The sequence below is a fragment of the Schistocerca piceifrons genome, chromosome X, assembly GCF_021461385.2.
Source record: "Schistocerca piceifrons isolate TAMUIC-IGC-003096 chromosome X, iqSchPice1.1, whole genome shotgun sequence".
Taxonomy (NCBI): domain Eukaryota; kingdom Metazoa; phylum Arthropoda; class Insecta; order Orthoptera; family Acrididae; genus Schistocerca; species Schistocerca piceifrons.
This window is the reverse complement of record NC_060149.1, coordinates 745,779,154-745,805,559: the sequence shown is the minus strand read 5'-3', so window position 1 is coordinate 745,805,559 and position 26,406 is coordinate 745,779,154. Positions and strand designations below refer to the sequence as shown.

Sequence of the window (26,406 nt, the reverse complement as noted above, 5' to 3'; positions counted from 1 at the left end):
ACTGGCCATTTGCAGATGCTAAGGGTGGCATTCGGAGAACAAAAGTTCACGAGTTGTCAAACTTAGAGGACGAATCGGTAGCTTTGAAAGCAGAAATTGTGAATGCGCAGAGAACTAAATATGTAAAAATACTAGATAGAGTAGAAGTCCTTCGATAAGAAAGGATATACTGAATTTAAGTGACGAAATGAGATAATATAAAAATGCTTCAATGTAGTAGATGAACGGGCGTTTAAACGTCTAAAAGTGAGACTGACAGTAAGTGCAAAAGTCTTCGATGAGTGGCTAGAGGACAAATGCAAGGCTATAGAACAATGCATAACTTGGGGAAAGATAGATCTCGCCTCTATGAATATTAAAGAGACCTTTCGAGAAAAGAGAAGTACCTGTCTGAATATCAAAAACTCAGACGAAAAGCCAGTACTGAGCTAAGAAGGGAAAGCTGAATGACGGAGGGAATATATCGAAAGGCTGTGGAAGGAAACTGAACTTGTAGGCGATATTATAGAAAGATATGAGGTAGTAAATGACGATGAAATGGGAGATCTGATACAGCGAAAAGAATGTCAGCACTGAAAGCCCTGAGTCGAAAAGAAAACGCTGGAGCAGACGACATTACTTCAGAACTATTACACCGCTAGGAGAGACGGGCATGACGAAACTATTCCACCTAGTGTGCAAGATATATGAGACAGGCGGAATACCCTAGCTCTTCAAAAAGAATGTCCGCAGCTCGTGGTCTACTGGCCAGCGTTGCTGCCTCTGAATCACGGGTTCCCGGGTTAGTTTTCCGGGCGGGGCGGGGATTTTCTCCCCCCGCGGTCTGGGTGTTTGTGTGTCCTCATCACTTCGTCATCATTCCGGAAAGTGGCGAGACTGGACTGTGTGAAGACTGGAAATTTGTACGGGTGCTGATAACCACGCAGTTCAGCGCTCCACAAACCAAGTATCATCCCCATCAAAAAGAATGTAACAATTACAGTTCCAAAGAAGGTAGGTGCTATTGGGTGGGACTACTACCGAACAGTCACTTCAACCCAATCGCGTCAAATGACGAACTGCAGTCGCATGTACACTACTGGACATTAAAATTGCTACACCAATAAGAAATGCAGATGATAGATGGGTATTCATTGGACAAATATATTATTCTAGAACTGACATGTGATTGCATATTCACGCAATTTGGGTGCATAGATCCTGAGAAATCAGTACCCAGAACAACCACCTCTGGCCGTAATAACGGCCTTGATACGCCTGAGAATTGAGTCAAACAGAGCTTGGATGGCGTGTACAGGTACAGCTGCCCATGCAGCTTCAACACGATACCACACTTCATCAAGAGTATTGACTGACGTATTGTGACGAGCCAGTTGCTCGGCCACCATTAACCAAGCGTTTTCAATTGGTGAGAGATCTGGAGAATGTGCTGGCCAGGGCAGCAGTCGAACATTTTCTGTATCCTGAAAGGCCCGTACAGGACATGCAACATGTGGACATGCATTATCGTGCTGAAATGAGGGTTTCGCAGGGATCGAATGAATGGCAGAGCCACGGGTCGTAACACATCTGAAATGTAACGTCCACCGTTCAAAGTGCCGTCAATGCGAACAAGAGGTGACCGAGACGTGTAACCAATGGCACCCCATACCATCACACCGGGCGATACGCCAGTATGGCGATGACGAGTACACGCTTCCAATGTGCGTTCACCGCGATGTCGCCAAACACGGATGCGACCATCACTATGCTGTAAACAGAACCAGGATTCATCCGAAAAAATGACGTTTTGCCATTCGTGCACCCAGGTTCGTCGTTGAGTACACCATCGCAGGTGCTCCTGTCTGTGATGCAGCGTCAAGGGTAACCACAGCCATGGTCTCCGAGCTGATAGTCCATGCTGCTGCAAACGTCGTCGAACTGTTCGTGCACATGGTTGTTGTCTTGCAAACTTCCTCATCTGATGATTCAGGGATCGAGACATGGCTGCACAATCAGTTACAGCCATGCGGATAAGATGCCTGTCATCTCGACTGGTAGTGATACGAGGCCGCTGGGATCCAGCACGGCGTTCCGTATTACCCTCCTGAACCCACCGATTCCATATTCTGCTAACAGTCTTACCGATTCCATATTCTGCTAACAGTCATTGGATCTCGACTAACGCGAGCAGCAATGTCGCGATACGTTAAACTGCAATCGCGATAGACTACAATCCGACCTTTATCAAAGTCGGAAACGTAATGGTACACATTTCTCCTCCTTACACGAGGCATCACAACAACGTTTCACCAGGCAACGCCGGTCAACTGCAGTTTGTGTATGAGAAATCAGTTGGAAATTTTCCTCATGTCAATGCGTTATAGGTGTCGCTACCGGCGCCAACCTTGTGTGAATTCTCTGACAAGCTAATCATTTGCATATCACAGCATCTTCTTCCTGTCGGTTAAATTTCACGTCTGTAGCACGTCATCTTCGTGGTGTAGCAATTTTAGTGGCCACTAGTGTAGTTGCTGTGGCGTTCAAATCTGATGTCTAGCTGCCCTCACAAATGCACACATCACTAAATGAGTGCACAGAGTTCACTTTCCAGCTATCAGATGGCTCTTAAATGTATTCAGAAACGAGTCACAGGCCATGAATGTCATGTGGTTGCTGATCTTAGTAAACGAAGTGAAACAGCACATGGGAGCTGTAAACCTCCAAGACTAGATGACAGTTCTCTTTCCAATCATACGACACACAGTGAAGAGGTATAGATTGACATATTTTTATCTTCTTGGTAAGTGCATTTTTAACTCCTTCATTTTGTATCTCATGATCGGTGGAAAGAAAAATACCTGCTACAAGGACTTCAGGACCAACGCGTTGCTCAGCAACTGCTAGAGAGCACAGTTACCCGGGTACGCTGTTCGCGTGCGATCATCAGCGAGTACCACCCAAATAAATCTTCAGGCAAAGACATGAGCTCATTTCCCGATGCACATACCACCAACTGAGGAAAATAGTCGTAAGAGTGTTCTGCAGTACTCAAGAAGAAAAAGATGTGGAATCGCTCGGAAGTGTGAAAAATGTGTTGTCACTCTGCACTTAGAAGACTGTCAATCATTCTAGCTGATATGCAAAACAGTCAGAGTAACTGATATTTATTATATCTGATTTCACAGCATCCAGTAAAATATCGAACTACGATCTCGATGAGTAAATAAGTAATGGTTACAAAAAACTGGCATGCATTATTTATAGAAGAATCGGAAAATTAGTAGAAACCAACCGCTGAAAAGATGAGTTTGGGTTCCAGAGAAATGCAGGAACACGCGAGGCAATACAGACCCTTTGGCGTGTCTTAGACAACAGGTTAAAGACAGGCAAATTTACATTTAGAACATTTGTATATTTAGAGAATACTTTTGTAATTGTTGACTGGAATATACGCTTTGAAATTCTGAAGATGTTGCTGTTGTAGTCTTCAGTCCAGAGACTGGTTTGATGCAGCTCTCCATGCTACTCTATCCTGTGCAAGCTCCTTCATTTACAGCTCGTACAAAATAGATTCGTGTTTCAAAGTTTTACTCTCCTCAAAAGTAGTCACCAGCATTGTGTATAGCCCGTTGCCAGCGATGTAGAAGTCGTAGAATAGTCTCAGCAGTGCCAGTTGTGTTGATAGTTCGAGTTGGGCGTTCTATTGCCCGACAAATTTGTAGCTGTTCTGAAGCGAATGCCGTGAAGTGTTTCCTTCAGGTTAGAAATCGAGTTGAACTCACGAGGGCTTAAGTCAGGAGAGTGCAGTAGGTGGTATAGCACTTAGCAGCCCCATCAGTGAAACAAATCAGTAACAGCTTGCACTGTACGTGATTGAGCATTGTCCTGCTAAATGATGATCAGGTCCTGTAGAAAGTGTCCTCACTTCTGTCTCTATGCTGTTCATTTTTGGAACACAACCTACGACCAGCATAGAGACAGAAGTGATGACACTTTCTGCAGGAGCTGACCATCATTTAGCAGGACAATGCTCAAGCACGTACAGTGCAAGCTGTTACTGACTTGTTTGAGTGATGGGTCTGCTAAGTGCCATACCACCTACTGCACTCCCCTGACTTAAGCCCTCGTGAGTGCAACTCGATTTCTAACCTGAAGGAAACACTTCGCGACAAACGCTTCAGAACTGCTACAAATTCGACGGACAATAGAGCGCGCAGCTCGAACTGTCACACAACTGACACTGCTAAGAGTATCCTACGACTTCCACATCGCTGGTAATGGGTTATACACAATGCTGGTGACTACTTTGAAGTCAGTAAAACTCTGAAACACGTATTTATTTTGTACGTAGTGTAAATAAATAGTTGTCACTATTAAAGTTCCAACCCTCGTATTTTATATTATGTACAAATGTGTAGCAGGTTATACATCCTTACTCACATCCTGTACCAACTCATTCACCACCCACAGCTTCGCTTTCTAGAGTACCGTCAGATCTTACATAGTATAACCCTGTTCTGGCACCCAATTTCCCGTCCACTAATCACCAATCCAACCAGGCACCCTGCTGCGCCATTAAGTCCATACTATCACCTTACATGCACCTTCGTGCCTTCTCCATCCTCTCCCGCAGGGATTTCAACAAACTTCCACTCCCCAACAACGAAATCTGCCACGAGATATACTCCTCTTCCCACCCTTAATCACAACATTCCACTTTACACCATCCATCCATTTTCTCCTTCCCCCTTCCTGCAGCTTGCTGACTTTTATTCGCTGCTGTGGTTCTACATGGCCCCATAATCATAGTCGGCAGCTCGTGGTCGTGCGGTAGCGTTCTCGCTTCCCGCGCCCGGGTTTCCGGGTTCGATTCCCGGCGGGGTCAGGGATTTTCTCTGCCTCGTAATGACTGGGTGTTGTGTGATGTGCTTAGGTTGGTTAGGTTTAAGTAGTTCTAAGTTCTAGGGGACTGATGACCATAGATGTTAAGTCCCATAGTGCTCAGAGCCATTTGAACCATAATCATAGTCATTCCTCCATGAACATTACCATTATCATTTTTGTGGATCACCATCGTCACCATTTCATTGTAGCATCATTCACAGTATCACCAGTGACTATATTTTAACTGTAATATAATATCGTGAAACAAGTTTTAAAAAACATCAGTATTTCCAACTATATGTTTCCTTTTCTTCTTCCATTATTGTCGTTTGTTTTTACACAAAAAACGTAAATATCGTCCAGCAATGTGTGTGTTTTTTTTTACGAAAATTGTGCTATTGTCATCTTTATAAATACACTCCTGGAAATGGAAAAAAGAACACATTGACACCGGTGTGTCAGACCCACCATACTTGCTCCGGACACTGCGAGAGGGCTGTACAAGCAATGATCACACACACGGCACAGCGGACACACCAGGAACCGCGGTGTTGGCCGTCGAATGGCGCTAGCTGCGCAGCATTTGTGCGCCGCCGCCGTCAGTGTCAGCCAGTTTGCCGTGGCATACGGAGCTCCATCGCAGTCTTTAACACTGGTAGCATGCCGCGACAGCGTGGACGTGAACCGTATGTGCAGTTGACGGATTTTGAGCGAGTGCGTATAGTGGGCATGCGGGAGGCCGGGTGGACGTACCGCCGAATTGCTCAACACGTGGGGCGTGAGGTCTCCACAGTACATCGATGTTATCGCCAGTGGTCGGCGGAAGGTGCACGTGCCCGTCGACCTGGGACCGGACCGCAGCGACGCACGGATGCACGCCAAGACCGTAAGATCCTACGCAGTGCCGTAGGGGACCGCACCGCCACTTCCCAGCAAATTAGGGACACTGTTGCTCCTGGGGTATCGGCGAGGACCATTCGCAACCGTCTCCATGAAGCTGGGCTACGGTCCCGCACACCATTAGGCCGTCTTCCGCTCACGCCCCAACATCGTGCAGCCCGCCTCCAGTGGTGTCGCGACAGGCGTGAATGGAGGGACGAATGGAGACGTGTCGTCTTCAGCGATGAGAGTGGCTTCTGCCTTGGTGCCAATGATGGTCGTATGCGTGTTTGGCGCCGTGCAGGCGAGCGCCACAATCAGGACTGCATACGACCGAGGCACACAGGGCCAACACCTGGCATCATGGTGCGGGGAGCGATCTCCTACACTGGCCGTACACCACTGGTGATCGTCGAGGGGACACTGAATAGTGCACGGTACATCCAAACCGTCATCGAACCCATCGTTCTACCATTCCTAGACCGGCAAGGGAACTTGCTGTTCCAACAGGACAATGCACGTCCGCATGTATCCCGTGCCACCCAACGTGCTCTAGAAGGTGTAAGTCAACTACCCTGGCCAGCAAGATCTCCGGATCTGTCCCCCATTGAGCATGTTTGGGACTGGATGAAGCGTCGTCTCACGCGGTCTGCACGTCCAGCACGAACGCTGGTCCAACTGAGGCGCCAGGTGGAAATGGCATGGCAAGCCGTTCCACAGGACTACATCCAGCATCTCTACGATCGTCTCCATGGGAGAATAGCAGCCTGCATTGCTGCGAAAGGTGGATATACACTGTACTAGTGCCGACATTGTGCATGCTCTGTTGCCTGTGTCTATGTGCCTGTGGTTCTGTCAGTGTGATCATGTGATGTATCTGACCCCAGGAATGTGTCAATAAAGTTTCCCCTTCCTGGGACAATGAATTCACGGTGTTCTTATTTCAATTTCCAGGAGTGTATTTTATTCATCAGTTAAATGTATGTAACCTCTGGCTGAAGAGCGATTTTCACCCGCTGCAATCCCACCCCTTTGTGAAGAATTGAAATAACTATGAACGGGAAAAAAAGAAATTCTTCGTCATTGCTATATACACTGTCACGGATTTATGGAATAAGAAGTAAAATAGAATAAATAAGACAAAGTTAGCAGGGCATATTATACAGCATTCGTCATCGCTTGTGCATCGTGTTGTTAATGGATCACGAATATCCTGATGGATGCGAGTGCCTCGCTTTTTTTCGCCGTAGCAGCTCGAGACGCACTTTTTGTGTACTGCAGGTTCTGACGCCGAAGGCGACGGCGGCGGCGCTGGGGATGACGATGGTGAACCCGTTCCTGTCGCTGGCGCAGGCGGTGTTCGTGGAGGCGCTCATCACGTTCGTGCTGGTGCTGACCGTGCACGGCGTGTGCGACGCGGCGCGCAGCGATGTCAAGGGCTCTGCGCCGCTCGCCATCGGGCTCTCCATCTCGACGTGCCACTTGTTCGCCGTAAGTAGCGCCGCCACTCCACACGCCGCCGCAACCGTGCCTGCCTGACGGGCAAGCCTTATTTTTCTGCCTCTCGAGTACTGATAAATAGTGAAATTCGTTATCAGCCTTAATGTTTGCGACAAGCTGTGACTGACATGTCGACCTCACTCGACACCCAAAGTAGTGCCACTGATCACTCACATTTTTGTTTCCTTTATTGCATTTCGATTCCCCCTTCCCCCAAAGGAGGGGGGGGGGGGCTGGCAGCAGTGTAATATGCTGCTCTACAGCTCTACAGCCTACAGAAAAGTTAAAAAACATAATGCGAATGTAAACAAACAAGAAAAAGGGCGATAAAACAGTGACATTATAAAAAACTGCAAAATGGCGGAAAATTGTGCAACTTAAAATATAAAAACACTGCGGTGACTATGCGGATGAAGACACAATAAGTAGACAGGCATAATTAAAAAAACAAGGCGACAGGCTGATTTCAGTTCGCACGAGGTAAAAAACACAACTAGCGACAGTATGGTGGCTGATAGAATGTAGGCTTCCGCGGCCGGTGTCATACCGATTAAAATTCTTCTGTGTATTACGCTGCGTCATTGCTAAAAACTAACACCAATAATAAATTAAAATCGACAATTCGGCCAAATTGCATCGGCCTTCCTCAAGGCACGACTGGTTTTGTATAGAGAGAGGTGCTTCTTTTTATTACAGACTATCGATGTCTGACGTCACTGTTGTAAAACTTTTAAATGTTTTAGTTTATTATTGTTGTTAGTTTTTAGCAATGACGCGGCATAATACCCAGAAGAATTTTAATCAGTATGGTGGCTGTTCACAAACTGACAGCGGACGCACAACACCGAACACTCACTTAAAACTGCACAATACAAGTGACACGGCGGCAGATGGAGGGGGGGGGAGGGAAGACCCGGACCGATGAGGGGAAAAAGGGGGAGGAGAGGAAAAGAAAAAAGGGGAGCCGATGGAGGGAGGGGACATAGAAAAGGGGGGGCAGGGCAGACGTGAGAAGGAGTGGGAAAGGCAGCGGAGGGGAGGGCAAAAAGGACTCGGGGGAGAGAAGGGAGGCAGAGAGAGGGTAGGTGGGGAAAAACAGAACGGTAAAGGGGGAAGAGGAAGCCTGGGAGAAGGACAGAAGAAAGGAGGGGGAGTTGAGGATCAGAGTTGATAGGAGGGATAAATGGAGGGAGAGAGGGCATCATCTGGGAGGGGGAGTTGACGGAAGCCACCTTGGGAAAGGAGATGAAGGGTGTAGAGTTGAGGGAAAGGGGGGGGGGGGACAATGGTTAAGGCGCACCAGAGGGCAGGGGTTGTAGAGCAGAGGAGCAACTAGGGGATGAGGGGGATCAAGGCGGCGGGAGGTGTAGAGGATGTGTGTTGTGTACATAGTTCCCCATAGTCAGCGCATACACAACTTTCCCACTAGAGCGCGCCCTGCTAAGCACAACAGTGCAGGCGCAGCCCTCGTCGTCTCTGCACTACCAGATGGCGCTGCCATAGAGACGGACCAAATTCTGCTTCCGCCGATCCACGTATTAATATGTAACCCAGCCAATGAGATTGCTGCTAACGAAGAACCTTTTCTCCTTGTGGATCACACTCGCGCAGTGATACCTGAACGCTCGAGGTATTATAACGAGTGTACAGACCTCCGATGAGTCAGTCTGCATTAGTCTGTAGTCAAGTTTCAGTCTGCGCCTAATAAGATTATCATATTCCTGTATATAGCCATGAAGATAAATGTATAGACACTTTGTCAAGTATCAGAGATATGTGAGAATAAGATTAATGTACCAAGACCAAAGGAACTTCAGATTGTCAATTGTAAACAGCATCCAGAATCAAGTTACATAATACCTATGATTTTTATTATTTTAATAAATGTGTGTGAAAATTAATCAAGTTCTGTTTAAAGTTGGTCACTGTCAATCTGCTACTCTAAGCGTGCAAGTGGCATTTCTATCGTCTGACCTAACGGCAGAAGATAAACACGCCACGATAAGACCACGAGACATATTGCTGACACTCGCCTACTTCGTTAGAGCGACAAGTCAAATAATCTGATGGTGTGTATAGCGAAGGTCTTACAGTATGCACACCACAATGTGGATATGTTCCAAGAAAAGGAACAGATGGGGGAAAGGAATCAGGTCGTAGAGGCCCTGCGTGGGGGCTGGGAGGCGTATACGGCAGGCAAGGTGAGTGCATGGCGCTCGAGGATCACTCACACTGGGAAAATCTTAGAAATAACATAGTGTCCCGACTGGTTAGCGTAGCTTACAAAATACAGCTCTCGTTTTTATAGTTCCAAAAGAACAACTATTTCTTGAGACATAGCGGTTTTTTTTTTAAGATAATATCGTAATACGAGGGGCGTTCAATAAGAAATGCGGCACTTTTTTCCCTCGGACAGTTGCGGAATTTGTTGTGAGACATTGTAAAACATTCTCGCTTTATCCCCTGGAATTATATGAAGTTCTAATAGGTGGTGGCACCATACGTAGCCTTCAAATGGTGTCTAACAGAGCTACGTTCCAAGCTGAGTACTGTCATTGAGTTTCTGAAAATCAGAGCATAGCAGATATTCATAGGCGCTTGCAGACTGTCTGCGGAGACATGGCAGTGAACAAAAGCACCGTGAGTCGATGAGCGTGGCGTCTGTTGTCACCCCAGCAATATCGCGCAAACCATCCGATCCCTCGCGTGCCGGCCGAGCGGACACAGCGGTGACTTCCGCAAAGTTGAAACTTGTGTACACTTTCAAATGGTTCAAATGGCTCTGAGCACTATGGGACTTAACATCTGAGGTCATCAGTCCCCTAGACTTTGAACTACTTAAACCTAACTAACCTAAGGACATCACACACATCCATACCCGAGGCAGGATTCGAACTGCGACCGTAGCGGTCGCGCGGTTTGAGACTGAAGCGCCTAGAACCACTCGGCCACGCCGGCCGGCGTGTACACTTTCATTCGAGGTGATTTATGGATTACAATATGACAACTGGCTGCTCAACTGGACGTCTCCGTTGGTAGTGCTGACACACTCGTCCACCAGTTGGGCACTCAAAGATGTTTGCCCGTTGGGTTTCTCGCCGCCTAACGGAAGGCCATTAAGAGCAATGATTCCCATCTGTGCGGAATTGCTTGTGCCTTACAAGGTTGATAATGACAATTTTGTCGAACGTCGTCATAGACGATTAAACATGGGTTCATCACTTCGAACCAGAAACATGGCCGGAGACGGGGTTGGACCGTCGTTCTACCGAATGGGAGTCCATAGTGCTAACCACTGCGCCACCTCGCTCGATGAACCAGAAACAAAACAGCAATCCATAGAGTGGAGCCACACCATCTCGCCTCCGAAGGAAACTTTCAAAGCCGCACCCTCAGCCTGTTAAGCCATAGCGACGGTCTTCTGGGACTCGGATGGGGTTATGCTGTTTGATGTCGTGCTCGTGTTGCAATGAGCAACTCCGAAGTGTAATGTGCTACCCCCAAGAAAGTGAAGAAACGACTTCAGCGTGTTCGTCGCCACAAACATGGAAATGAACTTCTTCTTCAAGACAATGCAAGGCCTCACACAAGCCTGGGCACCCGAGAAGAGCTCAGAAAACTTCACTGTACTGTTCTCCCCACCTAGCGAGGTGGTGCAGCTTTTAGCACACTGGACTCGCATTCTGTAGGACGACGGTTCAAACTCACGTCCGGCCATCCTGATTTAGGTTCTCCGTGGTTTCTCTAAATCGCTTCAGGCCGATGGTGGGATGGTTCTTTTGAAAGAGCAAGGACGACTTCCTTCCCCATTCTTCCCTAATCCGATGGGACAGATGACCATCCGCAGCTCGTGGTCTCGCGGTAGCGTTCTCGCTTCCCGAGCACGGGGACCAGGGTTCGATTCCCGGCGGGGTCAGGGATTTTCTCTGCCTCGTGATGACTGGGTGTTGTGTGTTGTCCTTAGGTTAGTTAGGTTTAAGTAGTTCTACGTTCTAGGGGACTGATGACCATAGCTGTTAAGTCCCATAGTGCTCAGAGCCATTTGAACCAACCATTTTGACAGATGACCTCGCTGATTGGTCCCCTTCCCCAAACCAACCAAATGTTCTTACTCATCTACCTTACAGCCCGGATCCCGCACATTTCGACTTCCGTCTGTTTGTCCCAATGAAGGATGCACTCCGCGGGAAAAGTACGTGGATGGTGGGGAGGTTAGTGAGGCGGAAAGACGTTGCTTCCGACCTCCAGCAGTAGAGTGGTACCATGCGAGCATACAAGCCCTCCCTGTATGGTGGCGCGAGACCGTAGCATCGTACGGAGATTATGTTAAAAAACAGGATTTTGTAGCCAAAAGAGTGGGAACTGATATGATGTATTGGAGTCCTGAACAAAGCCAACATTCATTCAGAAAAAAAGTGTTGCATTACTTCTTGAACATCCCTCGTAATGCAGTTTATCATTTTCACTGTGTAAATACCTGAAATGTCGAGTAGCTGGCATATCCAACTATCTAAATTCACATAAAGTGTTTCGACATATCCTTTAAAAAATGTACTTTTCATTTTAAACACACTAATATTAAGGACATGGCTGAATGAATTGGAATTTTGCATCTCACTTGTCTCCGCTCTCCTCTAAGGCGGCAACGATTATTTGATGCTTACTTTGTGTTAAACGCTTCTACTTGTTAATAACAACATTTCGGACAAATATGACATAACTGTTTGACACAGTGTTGATCATTTTATAATGATGCGTAGTATTTGGAGAACTTTGAAATTCAGTTATACAGAAAAAAAAAATCGATCGTCTTAACGCGCCGGCTTTGCGGGTCATTTGGACGAACGCTTGCAAGCTGTATATATCGAAGGTGCGAGTGTCACGGAGCCAGCTATCGATTTTGTTGACACGATGACAACTACAACGACAAAAAATGACCGACATGGATTTTGTGTACAGGCTGCCAAATAATCTCCATTTCAAATTATAATTTTTTCAAATGTTTGTTTTAATCATGCGGCTAGATTAGTGGATGGGTGAAGGTAAATGGATCAATTTTTATTCAGTTGCAGCAATATGTCACGATTTTCCAGGATGCAGTTAGGCAGGAACCTAACAGCACAGCTTTAATTGCTGCGACTGAAACGAGCAGTAATTATATTTACAGTCCTGCTTCTCCTCCGAATGTGATGTTACTCTTCACAGTAAAAACTGATCCACTTACCTTCACCCAGCCACCTACCTAGACCGATGATTTAATTGAAAACGTCATTTCAAACACTGATCATTTGAAACGGTAATTGCTTGGGACGACAGCCGTGTGGTCTTCATTGTGTGTATGGAGTATAGAAGACTAGGTCAGCTCGTCTTTCGGAGTTAATTATGCCACTGTACTTTTTAGAAGTAATAAAAAATACCTCCAACATTGTAAAAGCCGTGTTTATTTAAGTATATGAAATCGTCCTAGTTATAGTTGTATTTTGATATTAACATAACACGAGATATTAGTTTCATGTATTGGAAAAGCCGCTCACGACGGTGTACTTTGTGTCGATTCTCACAATCGATATATGGGCTCCTTGAAAGTCGCACCTTCAATATATACCGCTTGCAGGCATTCTTCCAAATTACCGCCTTGCGTACTAACTATTTTTATGGGTAGTAATTCCAGGCAGCGGAATCAGCTGATATGTAGCTTGGACAAGAGCTTAATGTACTATGAAATTCAATTCTTTAATTGAGAATACGGGGTGCTATCAGTTTTAGTTATCTACTGGACTACACATAATTTCGATTCGCCCAGATGTGGAACGTTAAAGGATTTCTCTCTCTCATTTAGGCTAATGATACATTAAACTCTCTACGTAATCTTCGCTGGTTTTATTCACTTGCCCTACATTGTGAATTCATTGATGTTGCGACGACACTAAATCCTAAAGACTAATCTGTGAACTCAGTGAGCGAGGTTAGCGATAATTGATCCTTTACTCTCTTCACATGTGATCATTTCACGTGGCGACATTTTTTCCATTTACAACTTTCGATTAATGGATGAGGCTCCAGCCGCGTGGTCTACAGGGTACTGGCTATTAGAACAGAGTGTGTTTTGGATAAAGATAGTAATGAAACGAAAGGAGAGAGTTAAAGCGTAGTTCCGGCACAGAGCTGAAGCTCACGAGACACATAAAAGTGAATGCTACGCTTATCGTCCCAATGTAACACTTATATGGTACAGTGTCCTAGCACTGGTTCCAAAAATATGATATTGCATAGAGTTTAGGATTTGACCCCTTCCCTCCACGTCTATAAACCTGTGGTGATTGAAGCTATTCTCATCACAGGCCTAGAATCGGCTGCCTCTCGCTCGAGCAACGCTGTCGTCTTTAACAATAGCAGTAAAAATTAAGCTGTCAATAAAACGCTACATCAAGGAAAAATGTTAACAGACAACAGGATTGAGACGAAAAGCAATGGGAAAATTGGACTACGTCGTTCAACAAAAGTCCTTCTAGATCCCATTACTCGTGCTTTTACTGGTCGTTGAACATTATATTTAATGCTCGACTGCATATTTCTGACAAATATGATAAGCCTGCGATCAGATGCAGTTTCTGTACTGTTATGGTGGCTACTGAACTTGGGAAAGGAGACTATTTAGCTCGGACTCGACGCGTACAGAACTCCTCAACAAACTCATTATCGCGGAGGAGTAGCTACTTTGTTTGGTGCCTTCAGTACACAAAGTGTGGTAATCTAAGATTTAACTCAGTAGGCTTGCACATAGTCTGGCGGTTAGGTTATCGGCGTAGAGTTTCCGTGTACGATTCACGGTGACTTCAGCTTCTTTGGCGGAAAGATGGCTGGCTCTGAGCACTATGGGACTCAATATCTGAGGTCATCAGTCCCCTAGAACTTAGAACTACTTAAACCAAACTAACCTAAGGACATCACACACATCATGCCCGAGGCAGGATTCGAACCCGCGGCCGTAGCAGTCACGCGGTTCCGGACTGAAGTGCCTAGAACCGCACGACCACCGTGGCCGGCTGGTGGAAAGATCTGTAACGGTATACGCTCAGCATCGCGAGGCAAACTGAAGAGCTGCTTGAATAAATAAACAGCAATTTTGACACACAAACCGCCATAGTGGTGTCACGTTGAAAGCCGTGTAACAGGCTGTAGGCAGCACGTCAATTTTATTTTACTTCTCGTACTCTAAAGGCCATCTCCCAACAATCAGAAATTTTATACACTACTGGCCATTGAAACTGCTACACCAAGAAGAAATGCACATGATAAACGGGTATTCATTGGACAAATATATTATACTAGAACTGACATGTGATTACATTTTCACGCAATTTGGGTGCATAGATCCTGAGAAATCAGTAGCCAGAACAACCACCTCTGGCGGTAATAACGGCCTTGATACACCTGGCATTGAGCCAAACAGAGCTTGGATGGCGTGTACAGGTACAGCTGCCCATGCAGCTTCAACACGATACCACACTTCATCAAGAGTAGTGACTGGCGTATTGTGACGAGCCAGCTGCTCGGCCACCATTGATCAGACGTTTTCAATTGGTGAGAGATCTGGAGAATGTGCTGGCCAGGGCAGCAGTCGAACATTTTCTGTATTCATAAAGGCCCGTACAGGATCTGCAACATGCGGTCGTGCATTATCCTGCTGAAATGTAGGGTTTCGCAGGATCGAATGAAGGGTAGAGCCACGGGTCGTAACACATCTGAAATGTAACGTCCACTGTTCAAAGTGCCGTCAATGCGAACAAGAGGTGACCGAGACGTGTAACCAATGGTACCCCATACCATCAGGCCGGGTGATACGCCAGTATGGCGATGACGAATACACGCTTCCAATGCGCGTTTACCGCGATGTCGCCAAACACAGATGCGACCATCATGATGCTGTAAACAGAACATGGATTCATCCGAAAAAATGACGTGTTGCCATTCGTGCACCTAGGTTCGTCGCTGAGTACACCATCGGAGGCGCTCCTGTCTGTGATGCAGCGTCAAGGATAACCGCAGCCATGGCCTCCGAGCTGATAGTCCATGCTGCTGCAGACGTCGTCGAACTGTTCGTGCAGATGGTTGTTGTCTTACAAGCGTCCCCATCTGTTGACTCAGGGATCGAGACGTGGCTGCACGATCCGTTACAGCCATGTGGATAAGATGCCTGTCATCTCTACAGCTAGTGATACGAGGCCGTTGGGATCCAGTACGGCGTTCCGTATTACCCTCCTGAACCCACCGATTCCCTATTCTGCTAACAGTCATTGGATCTCGAACAACGCGAGCAGCAATGTGGCGATACGATAAACCTCAATCGCGATAGCCTTCAATCTGACCTTTATCATAGTCGGAAATATGATGGTACGCATTTCTCCTCCTTACACGAAGCATCACAACAACGTTTCACTAGGCAACGCCTGTCAACTGCTGTTTGTGTATGAGAAATCGGTTGGAAACTTTCCTCATGTCAGCACGTTGTAGGTGTCGCCACCGGCGCCAACCTTGTGTGAATGCTCTGAAAAGCTAATCATTTGCATATCACAGCATCTTCTTCCTGTCGATTAATTTCCAGTAGTGTAGTATACGTAATACAACGAGCAAAGGTACGGACGTGAGCCACAGCCTGCAGTCTTTTCACGACATGGGCTGTGGGCCAAAAGAGATTTACATTGCGTGTTATTAATACTGGCAGGTTTTTGCACTTTTTCTTTGATTTAATTTGCAAATTTTCCTCTTGAATAAATGCTGAATTAATCAACATTTTAGACTACAATAAGGTAACATTAAAAGAAAATGAGCAAATAATACCTTAACTCAAAATTTAAGAAAGACTGTTGAATGACAGATATTCTCACAGATATATGGCTCAGGGAAAAAGTCCCTGAAGACTGTGAATATTCCATAATTCTCCCTTTGCATAATAAAGGAACTGAAACAGACTTCAGTAACTAAAATGGCAATGCCCTGCCAACATTTACTTTCAAAACCTTTTCAAAAATCTTGCTCAGGAGCCTAGAAGCACTAACAGACCACCCAACGGGCAGGCTAAATATCAGGCAGGATTTATGAAAAGTAGATTATGTGTAGAACAAATTCCCAGTCTCAAGGCCGTCTTACAAATCCGCAAAGGGGGGGGGGGGCAAAGTGGGAGCATCTTTATTGACTTCGAAAAATTCATTTGATTCGTTAAACAGACAGGCACTGTTCAATCCGTACAAGGGTTCAGAGTAGATATAAAAACAACGTAACTGATCAAACAAACATTCACCATGTTAAAAGTTAAATTCTTAGGCAAAATATCCAAAACTTTTGAACAGAAAATAATCAAAACCGGGATAACAAGTAAAAGGAATAGTTATTCGCCGACTACGCCAAAATAAAATTCATTTGGAGTGCTTAGCCCACGCAAACGACCCAGAAATTGTCTACAACAATAGAAAAGATGTTATTCACTCCCTAGGAAAAATTAATAAAGTTAATGCCGAAAACTGACTCCGAATCGTGTGCCTAAAAACTAAATACGTGGAAGGTTCAAATGGTTCAAATGGCTCTGAGCATTATGGGACTCAACTGCTGAGGTCATTAGTCCCCTAGAACTTAGAACTAGTTAAACCTAACTAACCTAAGAACATCACAAACATCTATGCCCGAGGCAGGATTCGAACCTGCGACCGTAGCGGTTTTGCGGTTCCAGACAGCAGCGCCTTTAACCGCACGGTCACTTCGGCCGGCAAATACGTGGAAGGAACTCCTATGTACCTTGATGGACAAAGTATAATAATGCGGTGAAAAAAATTAGGAACTTGAATTTAGCTACCAAGAGGAACTCATCCAGTCTTCAGCTTTAAATCGCGAAGTAAACAAAAACGTTAGAAAGGGCCTAGAGAAAAGCCTAAACCAGATGTAACGAAAAATCAATATCCCGTAACGCAAAACTGCGATACTGCACAATAATAATTGAACCGAAAGCATTATACGGTTAGAAAATCTTGATAATTCGAGATAGTTCGCCAGTTCAAAACACAGAATAGCAAGAAAGATCCATTCGAAGGACAAGTTTTGGTCCTATCTGCACAGATAGAGTCTTATGGGAAAACTCTCAGTAGTTATATCTGCATACTGAAAAAATCTGTGATAATTTGAGGAAGAGACGATTAATATATTATGATCACTTTCTCAGAATGATGACAGGCTAACCGAAAGAATTCTCAATTTTATCGTCTCACTGAAATTTGAAAAGGACCCGCCCTTTCCAGTTGAAAAAAATCTATAAGAAAGTGGTGGAAGGACGATGAAATCAGATTAGATAACAAAGTGTTGGCCATCCACACCTCGTCACAGAACATGGAGGTCGGAGGAGTGCTCGCTCTGTAAAGCATGATAGGCGACACCTTTGGCAGTCTGACGACAGAGTACTACGCTGGTATATGCACAGGTCTTTCGACGCAAAACGTTCAGTGTACGTTGTTGAACATGGAACTCCGCAACAGCTGATACCGACGTGTTGCAGTGGGCAGGGGCTGATGGCGACTGAACATTGAATTAATGGAAACGATCAACCTGGTCGCATGAACCGCGTTTCTGGTTACAGTAGGTCGATGGTCGTGCCCTGTTAGGACATCATCCAGGCGAACGTCTGCTTGAATCGTGCACCGCGTAACGGACGCAGGACGGTGGGGGTTGAATTATATTATGGGGGACGGTCAAGTGGGCTTCCACGGTACCTGTGGTAGTAATCGAAGAAACCATGACAGTTGTGAACTACGTAAACATTTTTGTTGGTCACCAACATCACATCACACTTGTCGTCTTACTAGAGAGCGATCGCATCTGCCAGCAGAACCACTTGTCCTTGTCAGAAGGCCAGAATCATGCCAAAGTTATTGAGGTCACCAAATTCGCCTGATCTGATCGTTATGCAACACACCTGGTACGCTATCGGCCCAGCTCCACGCCTATAAACTCCGGCCAGCATGCTGAATACTGAGAAAATCTCTGGCGTTTTCAGAAAGAGACGATTAATATTTTATGGTCATAATCGCAGAATGCATGATGATACGATAACTGCAAGAATTCTCAGTTTTGTCATCTCAGTGAAAACTAAAACCAATTGGCTCTTTGGAACTGAAAAACACCTGAAAACATCTGCAGGAAATTGGCCTCACAGGTGACAGGGTACAAAATAGATGTATATTCAGAACGCTCGTCGAGAATCGTCAACTTTCAGACCAACCGAGAACTGGAAACAACAGAAATTGGCAATACGGAAGTGTTCGATTCCGCCCGTCTGCTTTGACCCGTGACCACATCAATGTGGCGGACACACCTATTCCCGGTGTATTCCGTATGGCAACCACAAAGTCACTAAATACACCCATGGACAAAGATATTTAACCAAGCGAAATATTTCATTTCAGCAACAAAATGAAACTAATGGGGGGGGGGGGGGGGGGGGAAAGTAGAGGGTCTTGGGCGGGGACAAGCTAAATATACAATAAGAATGTCACCATTCTAAAACAAAACCGAAAAATAAACTATAAATCCTCGACAATAAATCGAACCAAAAAAAACACTAAAATATCCGGAATCGAATATTTCATTTGACATATATAGCTCAAAGGAAATCAACGATGCCAGGCACCCCACTGCCCCCCTCTCCCACACACAAACCAAAGAAAACAAAATAACCATTACTGAAACCCACTGAAAACATTACCGCATACAGATGCACTCGGTTTGAGAAGCAGAGATTTGGCTCAATGTTGTAATTTCCGCGCAATCCTGACACTTCGCACATTCCGCCAAGCGGCCATGTAACTGGATAACTTTAATTGTATAAGCCGTATTGTCAACCATAGCAACAACCAACCAATGACTAGTAAGCTTTGTTGTAACATCCATAAATAGTACCAAACCAAATTAAAAAATCTTTCAAGCCATTAACAACGCGACGAACTAACAATTTCAAAACCAAAAATAAATCGGTAGCGAATAACTAACGACTCTGAAATAACATACTGCCAAGGCAGCAAAAAACAAACTACCACAACATCGAGTAACACGGAGTCAGTACCGCACTAACATCACTCACAAGTAATTTAGAAACGAACAGCACACACAGAGTGCGCCACCGCTTACTACAACACGCTCTTTGATAACAGAATCTATTTCTAACACGCTGCGTCTCAATGACTTCACACAACACAAGACAGTTACGTCACGGGTCACAGCAGACGGGTGGACTCGGACTCTCGCATTAACCCCAGGAATTTGGCAGAAGAACGTCACTGAACGTTGGCGAAAAGATAAATAAAAAATTAATGGGGACTGCGTGGTCTGTTCGTAAACATCTGGTGCCCCATACCTCCGTAAACCTACCAAGGGCGTTTCGAATCGAGGTAACACAGAATCGCTACTGTATTGTGCTCTAAAAGTGGACCAGCATGCTCTTAAACAGGTGGCCAGATTGTTTTGTCTCATCAATGTATACATAAGATGTTTGACGTGTCAGATCATAACTTACAGCACTGGAACAATAAAATATATTTGTAATGCGAAGAGTGGAATTGATGAGTCCAGTGGGTAGCAAACAGGGGATCAACTGATACTGTGTTAATAACGCTTCGCTCATTTGGTCATATCAATTCTGACAACAAGGACTTGAATGATTAAACAACCGAATCTACAGCCGACCGGACTTATGAGTGTTTATGCTGCGTTGAATCGCATCACAGTATTAGAAATTCAGCAGGGCTAATGACTTGGCTATATTTTTTGGTCTACTTGGGGTGGGAATACTTCCTCAATTGTTTAAATCTCATTTAAGCAAGTGTTGCGCTGCAACAGTCATTCTGACGAATTTTTTCTTCTCATCCTGTATTAGGCAGAGCTCTTGTACTGTTTTATAATAACTGCAAGGAGTCTTAGAGAAACTGCTTCATGAGAGTTCACTGATCATATTTGGGTGAGATATAAGGATCATCTGTTACTTTCTTGAGTTTACTGCGAGGCCCAGATTTTGGAAATGCTGAAACTCTGCATACACACCTTTCAAGCTTGATATGACACAAGCTCATAGGGCTGGTATTTATATACAGCTGTATTTAATCAGCATAAAGCCATAGTTAAAAGAATGTAACGCAGATGCAGCATCTTTGATATATACAGTATATTGAGACAGCTGAATGTCTATTACATATACCAAAATTTAGGTCCTTCTGTGTCGTTCTTCGCAGCATATTAAGCCTTTGGAGTAATCCCAAACCATTTTATATTCCGGCAACCGCAGCTGTTGAATGTCAGGAAGAACTCCGATTACAGCCTGTAAAACTGTTTATTAAAACACGACCGGTTCCGCGGCTTCAAGTCGCATCATCAGGTGAACCTACACGGTAAAAAGCAAAGTACAGTGTTACCACATCTTGTGCGTATTAAAATTAATAAAGGGATGTCTAAAATATACTCACAACGTTAAAACATCACAGGCATACTCATTGCTCGTAGTCAGAATTTACTATTCAGAGAATATCGTCGATACTATGGCGAGCGAAAGATAAAGCAGACATGTTCCATTCTTTAAAATTTGCCTGCATCTGAAAAGAAAAAAGAAAATATTTTATAATGAGCGGACGCTAACTTTTTTTTTAAACGAGGCCAGACTGGCGATAAAGAATTGTCAGTGCTAACATGATTAGTCGCGGCACATGGAAATTTCCATATGGAAAGTATCAGGTGACAGTGTCTTACTAGTATGACAGCAGGGCACGTCAGCGCAGGACAGGCAAAAACGGCCCGCACGAACGACAAAGAGAGACTAGCTGGCTGGCGGAACGCAAGCTATCCATGTGGACAGTGTGACGTCATATACTGATGAATAGGAGCGCTGGGTCGCTACTTCTACAAGCGAGCATAATACGGAATTTTATTACATGCTTTTATTTATTTATCGTATCCAAGGCATCACCATTTTACAAAAAAAATTATATTACAATGCAAGAAAAGCAGTTATAATACAATAATACATGGTTATAAGGTAAATTAACTACAATAATATAGAAAAGTATGTAACATATAATGATAAGCGCTAAGGATGCGAAACAGAGCGATTTTCATATCCCACGTGAAGCCCAATACACCGTAGCTTGAATAGCCTTGTCATTTGCTTCAAATAGGTCTTGAGTCGAACACGGGTTGTTTAGTTTCCTGCAGACCAGTAGGTGTTGTGGGTCTTGCTGTTCTCCACACTCGCAGGGTTCGTCTGCACTGATGTAGCCCCATTTTTCCAAGTTTGTTCTGCATCTTGATACGCCTGTTCGTAGTCTATTCAGGGCTTTCCAGGTCGTATATGGGAGTTCAGAGCCAGCTGTGGGTTCTTCCCTGGGGCTATTCCCTGGTCTTCCTGTGTCCACATTGTACCACAGCTCTTCCCGTCGTGCTCTAGGCGATAAAAGAGTTGCTTCAGTTGTTCGTAGGAAACTCTTCCTTGATTTAAGTCGGCGAGGTTGAAGATTGTATCCGAACATTGGATGCCTGGGATCTGTCTCCTGTTTATGTTTCTCGATTTCTGCGGCAGTCCTTCTTCTGATGTCTGGCGGGGCTATGCCCATGAGGTGGTACAGCTGCTTTGTGGGAGTTGGGCGGAGGCATCCTGTCACGATGCGTCCAGTCTCATTCAATGCTATATTTACTTGTTCAGCGTGGGTGGAATTTTGCCAAACGGGTGCCGAGTACTCCGCAGTGGAGAAACATAAAGCTAATGCGTAATACGTAATCATAGAAACTATCGAAATTAGCCAGAGTGCTACGCTGTTATAATTCCAGTTGGTTATTCCACGTGAATTGTACGTTTCTTTTTATGGCTAAAAGTTTCCACATTCTCTGATATATTCAAAATATGGCTTTTTTCTTTCTTCTGAAGTATTTTTAAATTTTATGAAGGGCTTGTGATGCTGTGGCCCTCAGTGCGTAAGTGCGCTATTAAGCAAATCGCGGGTTATTTAAGTTAAGGTGTTCCTAAAATCTTCGCCGAAATGACCTACCGATTTGTCCTATATATTTCTTAGGACAATGATTGCATGTACTGCAGTATACATCCACTCCATTATATTTATTCATCAAAGCTTTTTCCCTGTGTCTGAGTTTTCTGCCTACATCTGAAAATGTAAAATGCCCTGGAATAATGTTTTTGGATTTCATACGTCTGCCAGTTTTTTCGGATATTGCATCCAGATATGGTATTCTACAAAAAATATAGCCTTACTTTGTCTGCTCGGCTGGTCTAAGCGTTATAAAAGCTGCCTCTACTCCGCTATGGAAAGGAAGATTTTTCTTTTTCAATATACTTACGTTAGCAAATTCTGGATCGTAACCATTTTGTACGCTATATACTGTATAACCTCATATTCAGCCACTTGAGCTTCTCTTGTAAGGAGCACTTTATACATACCATTTAACATGGCTCGGTATGCTGCTGATTTATATTTCATTGGGTGACATGTCTGCCTGTGTATAACAAGATCTGTCGTGGTTGGCTTTCGGTAAATATCGAAGCCCATATTCGCATTTTTTACGGTAACTTGAAGGTTCAAAAACGGTAAAGTGTCATTCTCAGTGCACTGCCCAGTGAACTGTATCCTTTGGTTCAAACTGTTTAGATCCCGAAGAAACTGGTCACTTACAACGTTATTATCTTAATAGAATACAAAAACGTCATTAACTTATCCATTCCATTAGATTAATCTTGTAGCATCTTGAGGGAATTTTGTCATTAATTCTTGCTCAAAGTTGGTCATAAAAATACTTGCCAAGCAATAGGCGAGTGGAGAGTTCATGGCTAAGCCTTCTTGTTGTGAATAAAAATCATCCCGGAATTTAAAATAATTAAAAGGTAAAACAATTTTTAATACAGCCAGCATGTCTTCCACCTTCTTCTTAGATCTTAGATCTCTTCGAAAAGGTACTCAGATTCTCGGCTACAATACTTTGCATCTGAACAATAGGTATATTAGCATACATGTTACTGGCGTCACATGTGATCATACGTGTGGTTGGCGGTATGATTACATACCGCAAATTGTTTATAAGCTGTTTCATATTTTTTATACTTTGGAATAGTAAATACACAAAAATTTGTGTCTGTAAATAACAGTCAACATTCTGAATTCCACAGGAAGATGGATCTAAGGAAACGTGAATGATGTGATTTAGTGCTTACAAGACCAATTCCGTGGTTCTTGTTTTGCATTTAGATCCCGGTGTTCTGTTAAAGAGAAAAGAGCATAGTTTCTGCTCGAAGCTACGCTAAACAGAGCGATAAACATGTGACAATCCTGACAAGCATGAGCGGCGTGTTGACATGAGTGTGTTTTGTTTGCAGATCCAGTACACCGGCGCCAGCATGAACCCAGCGCGGACGTTCGGCCCGGCAGTCATCACCAGCTACTGGGACAACCATTGGGTACGTATACCCTTGTGGAAAACGTATTTCTCCTGTTTCCTAATCCTAAAATAAGCTCTTGGAAAATAAGAAAAAGAACGAAAAGCGATAATGAAACATTGTACAGATCGACGAACCGGGGTATACACGACACTGAGCACTGAGCCGTGTTTTACTGGAGTGAGAGACAGAGCGCCAGGTTACTCACAAGGAAAATTCCCTATTTCAGCACTCCCCCCCCCCTCCTCAGATTTATTGGAAAAATGACCCAATGGATAGTCGATCAAAAACTGAACACAGATCACGCATGAAGACAGGAAGAAGGTGTAGTGAACTGTGAAAAAAGAAGCAAAATAGAAACATTGAAAGGTCCAAACTCAAGATATGCAACATCGTGCAAATTTGAGTAGCCCCGGCGTCGTTGTTGTGTGGTCACGACGTTGGGCTGTGAAGAGAGAGATCCATGTTTAAACGCCGGCAGAAGTGGCCGAGCGGTTCTAGGCGATACAGTCTGGAACCGAGCGACCGCTACGGTCGCAGGTTCGAATCCTGCCTCGGGCATGGATGTGTGTGATGTACTTAGGTTAGTTAGGTTTAAGTAGTTCTAAGTTCTAGGGGACTGATGACCTCAGAAGTTAAGTCCCATAGTGCTCAGAGCCATTTGAACCAACCATGTTTAAACATTCCTGTTGCCCTTTTTTTTCACAAAATTATGAACTGGCCGTCTCATCATCGACGTATCTGTTCGCTGTATTCAAATTTGTGTCTGTGTCGTGGTGTAACGTCCGTTTGCAACAGCGGGAGGTAAGGTAGGGACCTCCAGACGTACGTACATCCTATTTTTTCTACCATATGCTATGACCTTTACGTTTCGGTTTGGAAGTTTTGACTCTAGAATTCCTTTGTTGTAACGTAGTTCACAGTCTATGAAGCGTTTGACCTACTCTCACTATTCATCACATTTACTTGCGACGGGAATAGATTCTTACCAAATGACTCATATTCTACGAGAACGAATGTATAGTATGACAATTGCCAAGACTACAACATGAGAACAGATACTTCAGTGACCAGATGAGAAGTTCATAATTTTTGAAAAAAAAAATGGCGGCACGAGGGAGGTTTGAACACGTATCGCCCGCTTTGCAGTCCAACACCGTGACCACGCAGAAGGGGCTGCGAATGGGAGATTACCTTGTCAGAGCGAACTGAAGAATGGTATAGTCAATATTATTCTCCTTCGTGAAGGGGTAAGTCGAATGTATAAAGAACTATAAGAACAATGACATATAGGGAGCGCCGAAGCCTAGAGCGAGAGTGAGAGAGAGAGAGAGAGAGAGAGAGAGAGATAGAGAGAGAGAGAGAGAGGGAGAAAGAGAGAGAGGGAGAGAGAGAGAGAGAGAGAGAGAGAGAGAGAGAGAGAGATGGGGAAACACACAGTTTAATTGAACAACTATATTACAGGAAAAACACGGAACGCTTTTCCTGAATCCGAATGATTTCATTAGTTTAGAATAGCCAACAGTAATGGTCGATAGCTCAACCAAAGACAAAAGAAATGCGCATCGCTGCCGCCTAAGTTCACTGACATCGAACATTCATTCATAAGCATGTAATTGTCCACTACCACAGATGAAGCCTCCCAGAAGTGCTGGAAGTCATTTTCAGCTTTCACATACCCCTAATTTTAGTTTTTAGGCATAAATATGCAGCAATTAAGGTAACAAAGTCTATTTCCTTTCCTTCAAAGTAGTTTGTAATTACGTTCCTAATATTTTCCTATTGAATGCAATTATCTCGTAAGGTCTTATAAGAGAAGATGCTATTGGGTTATCTCTTACTATACTTTGTGTTAGGATAATTGTATTTCGACAGCGACTTTACAATTACATTAAAATCGAATCCATCACACTGTTGAGACTAAAAATGGACTGTCATTTCTGAGCTGAGACGCTGAAATGTACCCCATTTCCTTGCGCACTGAAATCAAGAAGATGGAAAGAAGCTAAAATTATATCAGTGCAACAGCAGAGCTTTTTATTATTCTTGAATAATGATGACAAAACCAGGGGCTGTATTTGAATCTAACGTCGTTTATTTTTTAAAAAAACATGCTACCAGTTTCGCCATCATGTGGCATCTTTAAAAAAGAATAAACGACGTTGGATTCAAATACAGCCACTGCTTTTGTCATCATTATTCAAATACTACGTGCTGGCTGCAGTCCCTGCCGGTTGCAGTCCCACTTGATGGATTACCAGAGGCTGTTTATTATGCCGTCCAGTGAGAAGTACTTACAAGTAGAGCTTAGACAAAACCTCTTCTAGCAATCTCAGCAGTTTATTGGTGACTTATCTGTCACTGACAGAGGAGTTAACTGGGTGCTAGCTGTTATCTATGGGATATTAGACAGCTTACTGCATTTAACACAACTTCTGCTAGATTTCTGTCCCACTTACAGCACCATAATATTAGAAAAGATAAATCTGCAGCTTTTCGAAGATGAGTATATCTGAAGTGAAATCTGTTTGTGAAGACAACGTCTGTCTTAAATCTGAAACATTAGTCAGCTAGGGAGAGATGACCTGAAACATTTGAAGCAATAGCTGTTTTCCCAATTCTCTATAAACCGCTTTGGCAGCAGCATTGGGAATGTACAGAGAAAGAAACTATCTTCTCGTGGCGACATGTGG

General features: G+C 44.3%; 1 protein-coding gene across 1 annotated transcript in view; it reads left to right on the top strand.

Annotated features, from left to right (window-relative positions):
* LOC124721977 (aquaporin AQPAn.G) overlaps positions 1-26,406 on the top strand; it is a 168,627-nt gene that overhangs the window by 114,819 nt on the left and 27,402 nt on the right. The window contains exons 4-5 of the mRNA XM_047247145.1: positions 7,027-7,236; positions 23,654-23,734. Coding sequence (XP_047103101.1) covers positions 7,027-7,236; positions 23,654-23,734 — 291 coding nt within the window. The remainder of the gene's footprint in view (positions 1-7,026; positions 7,237-23,653; positions 23,735-26,406) is intronic.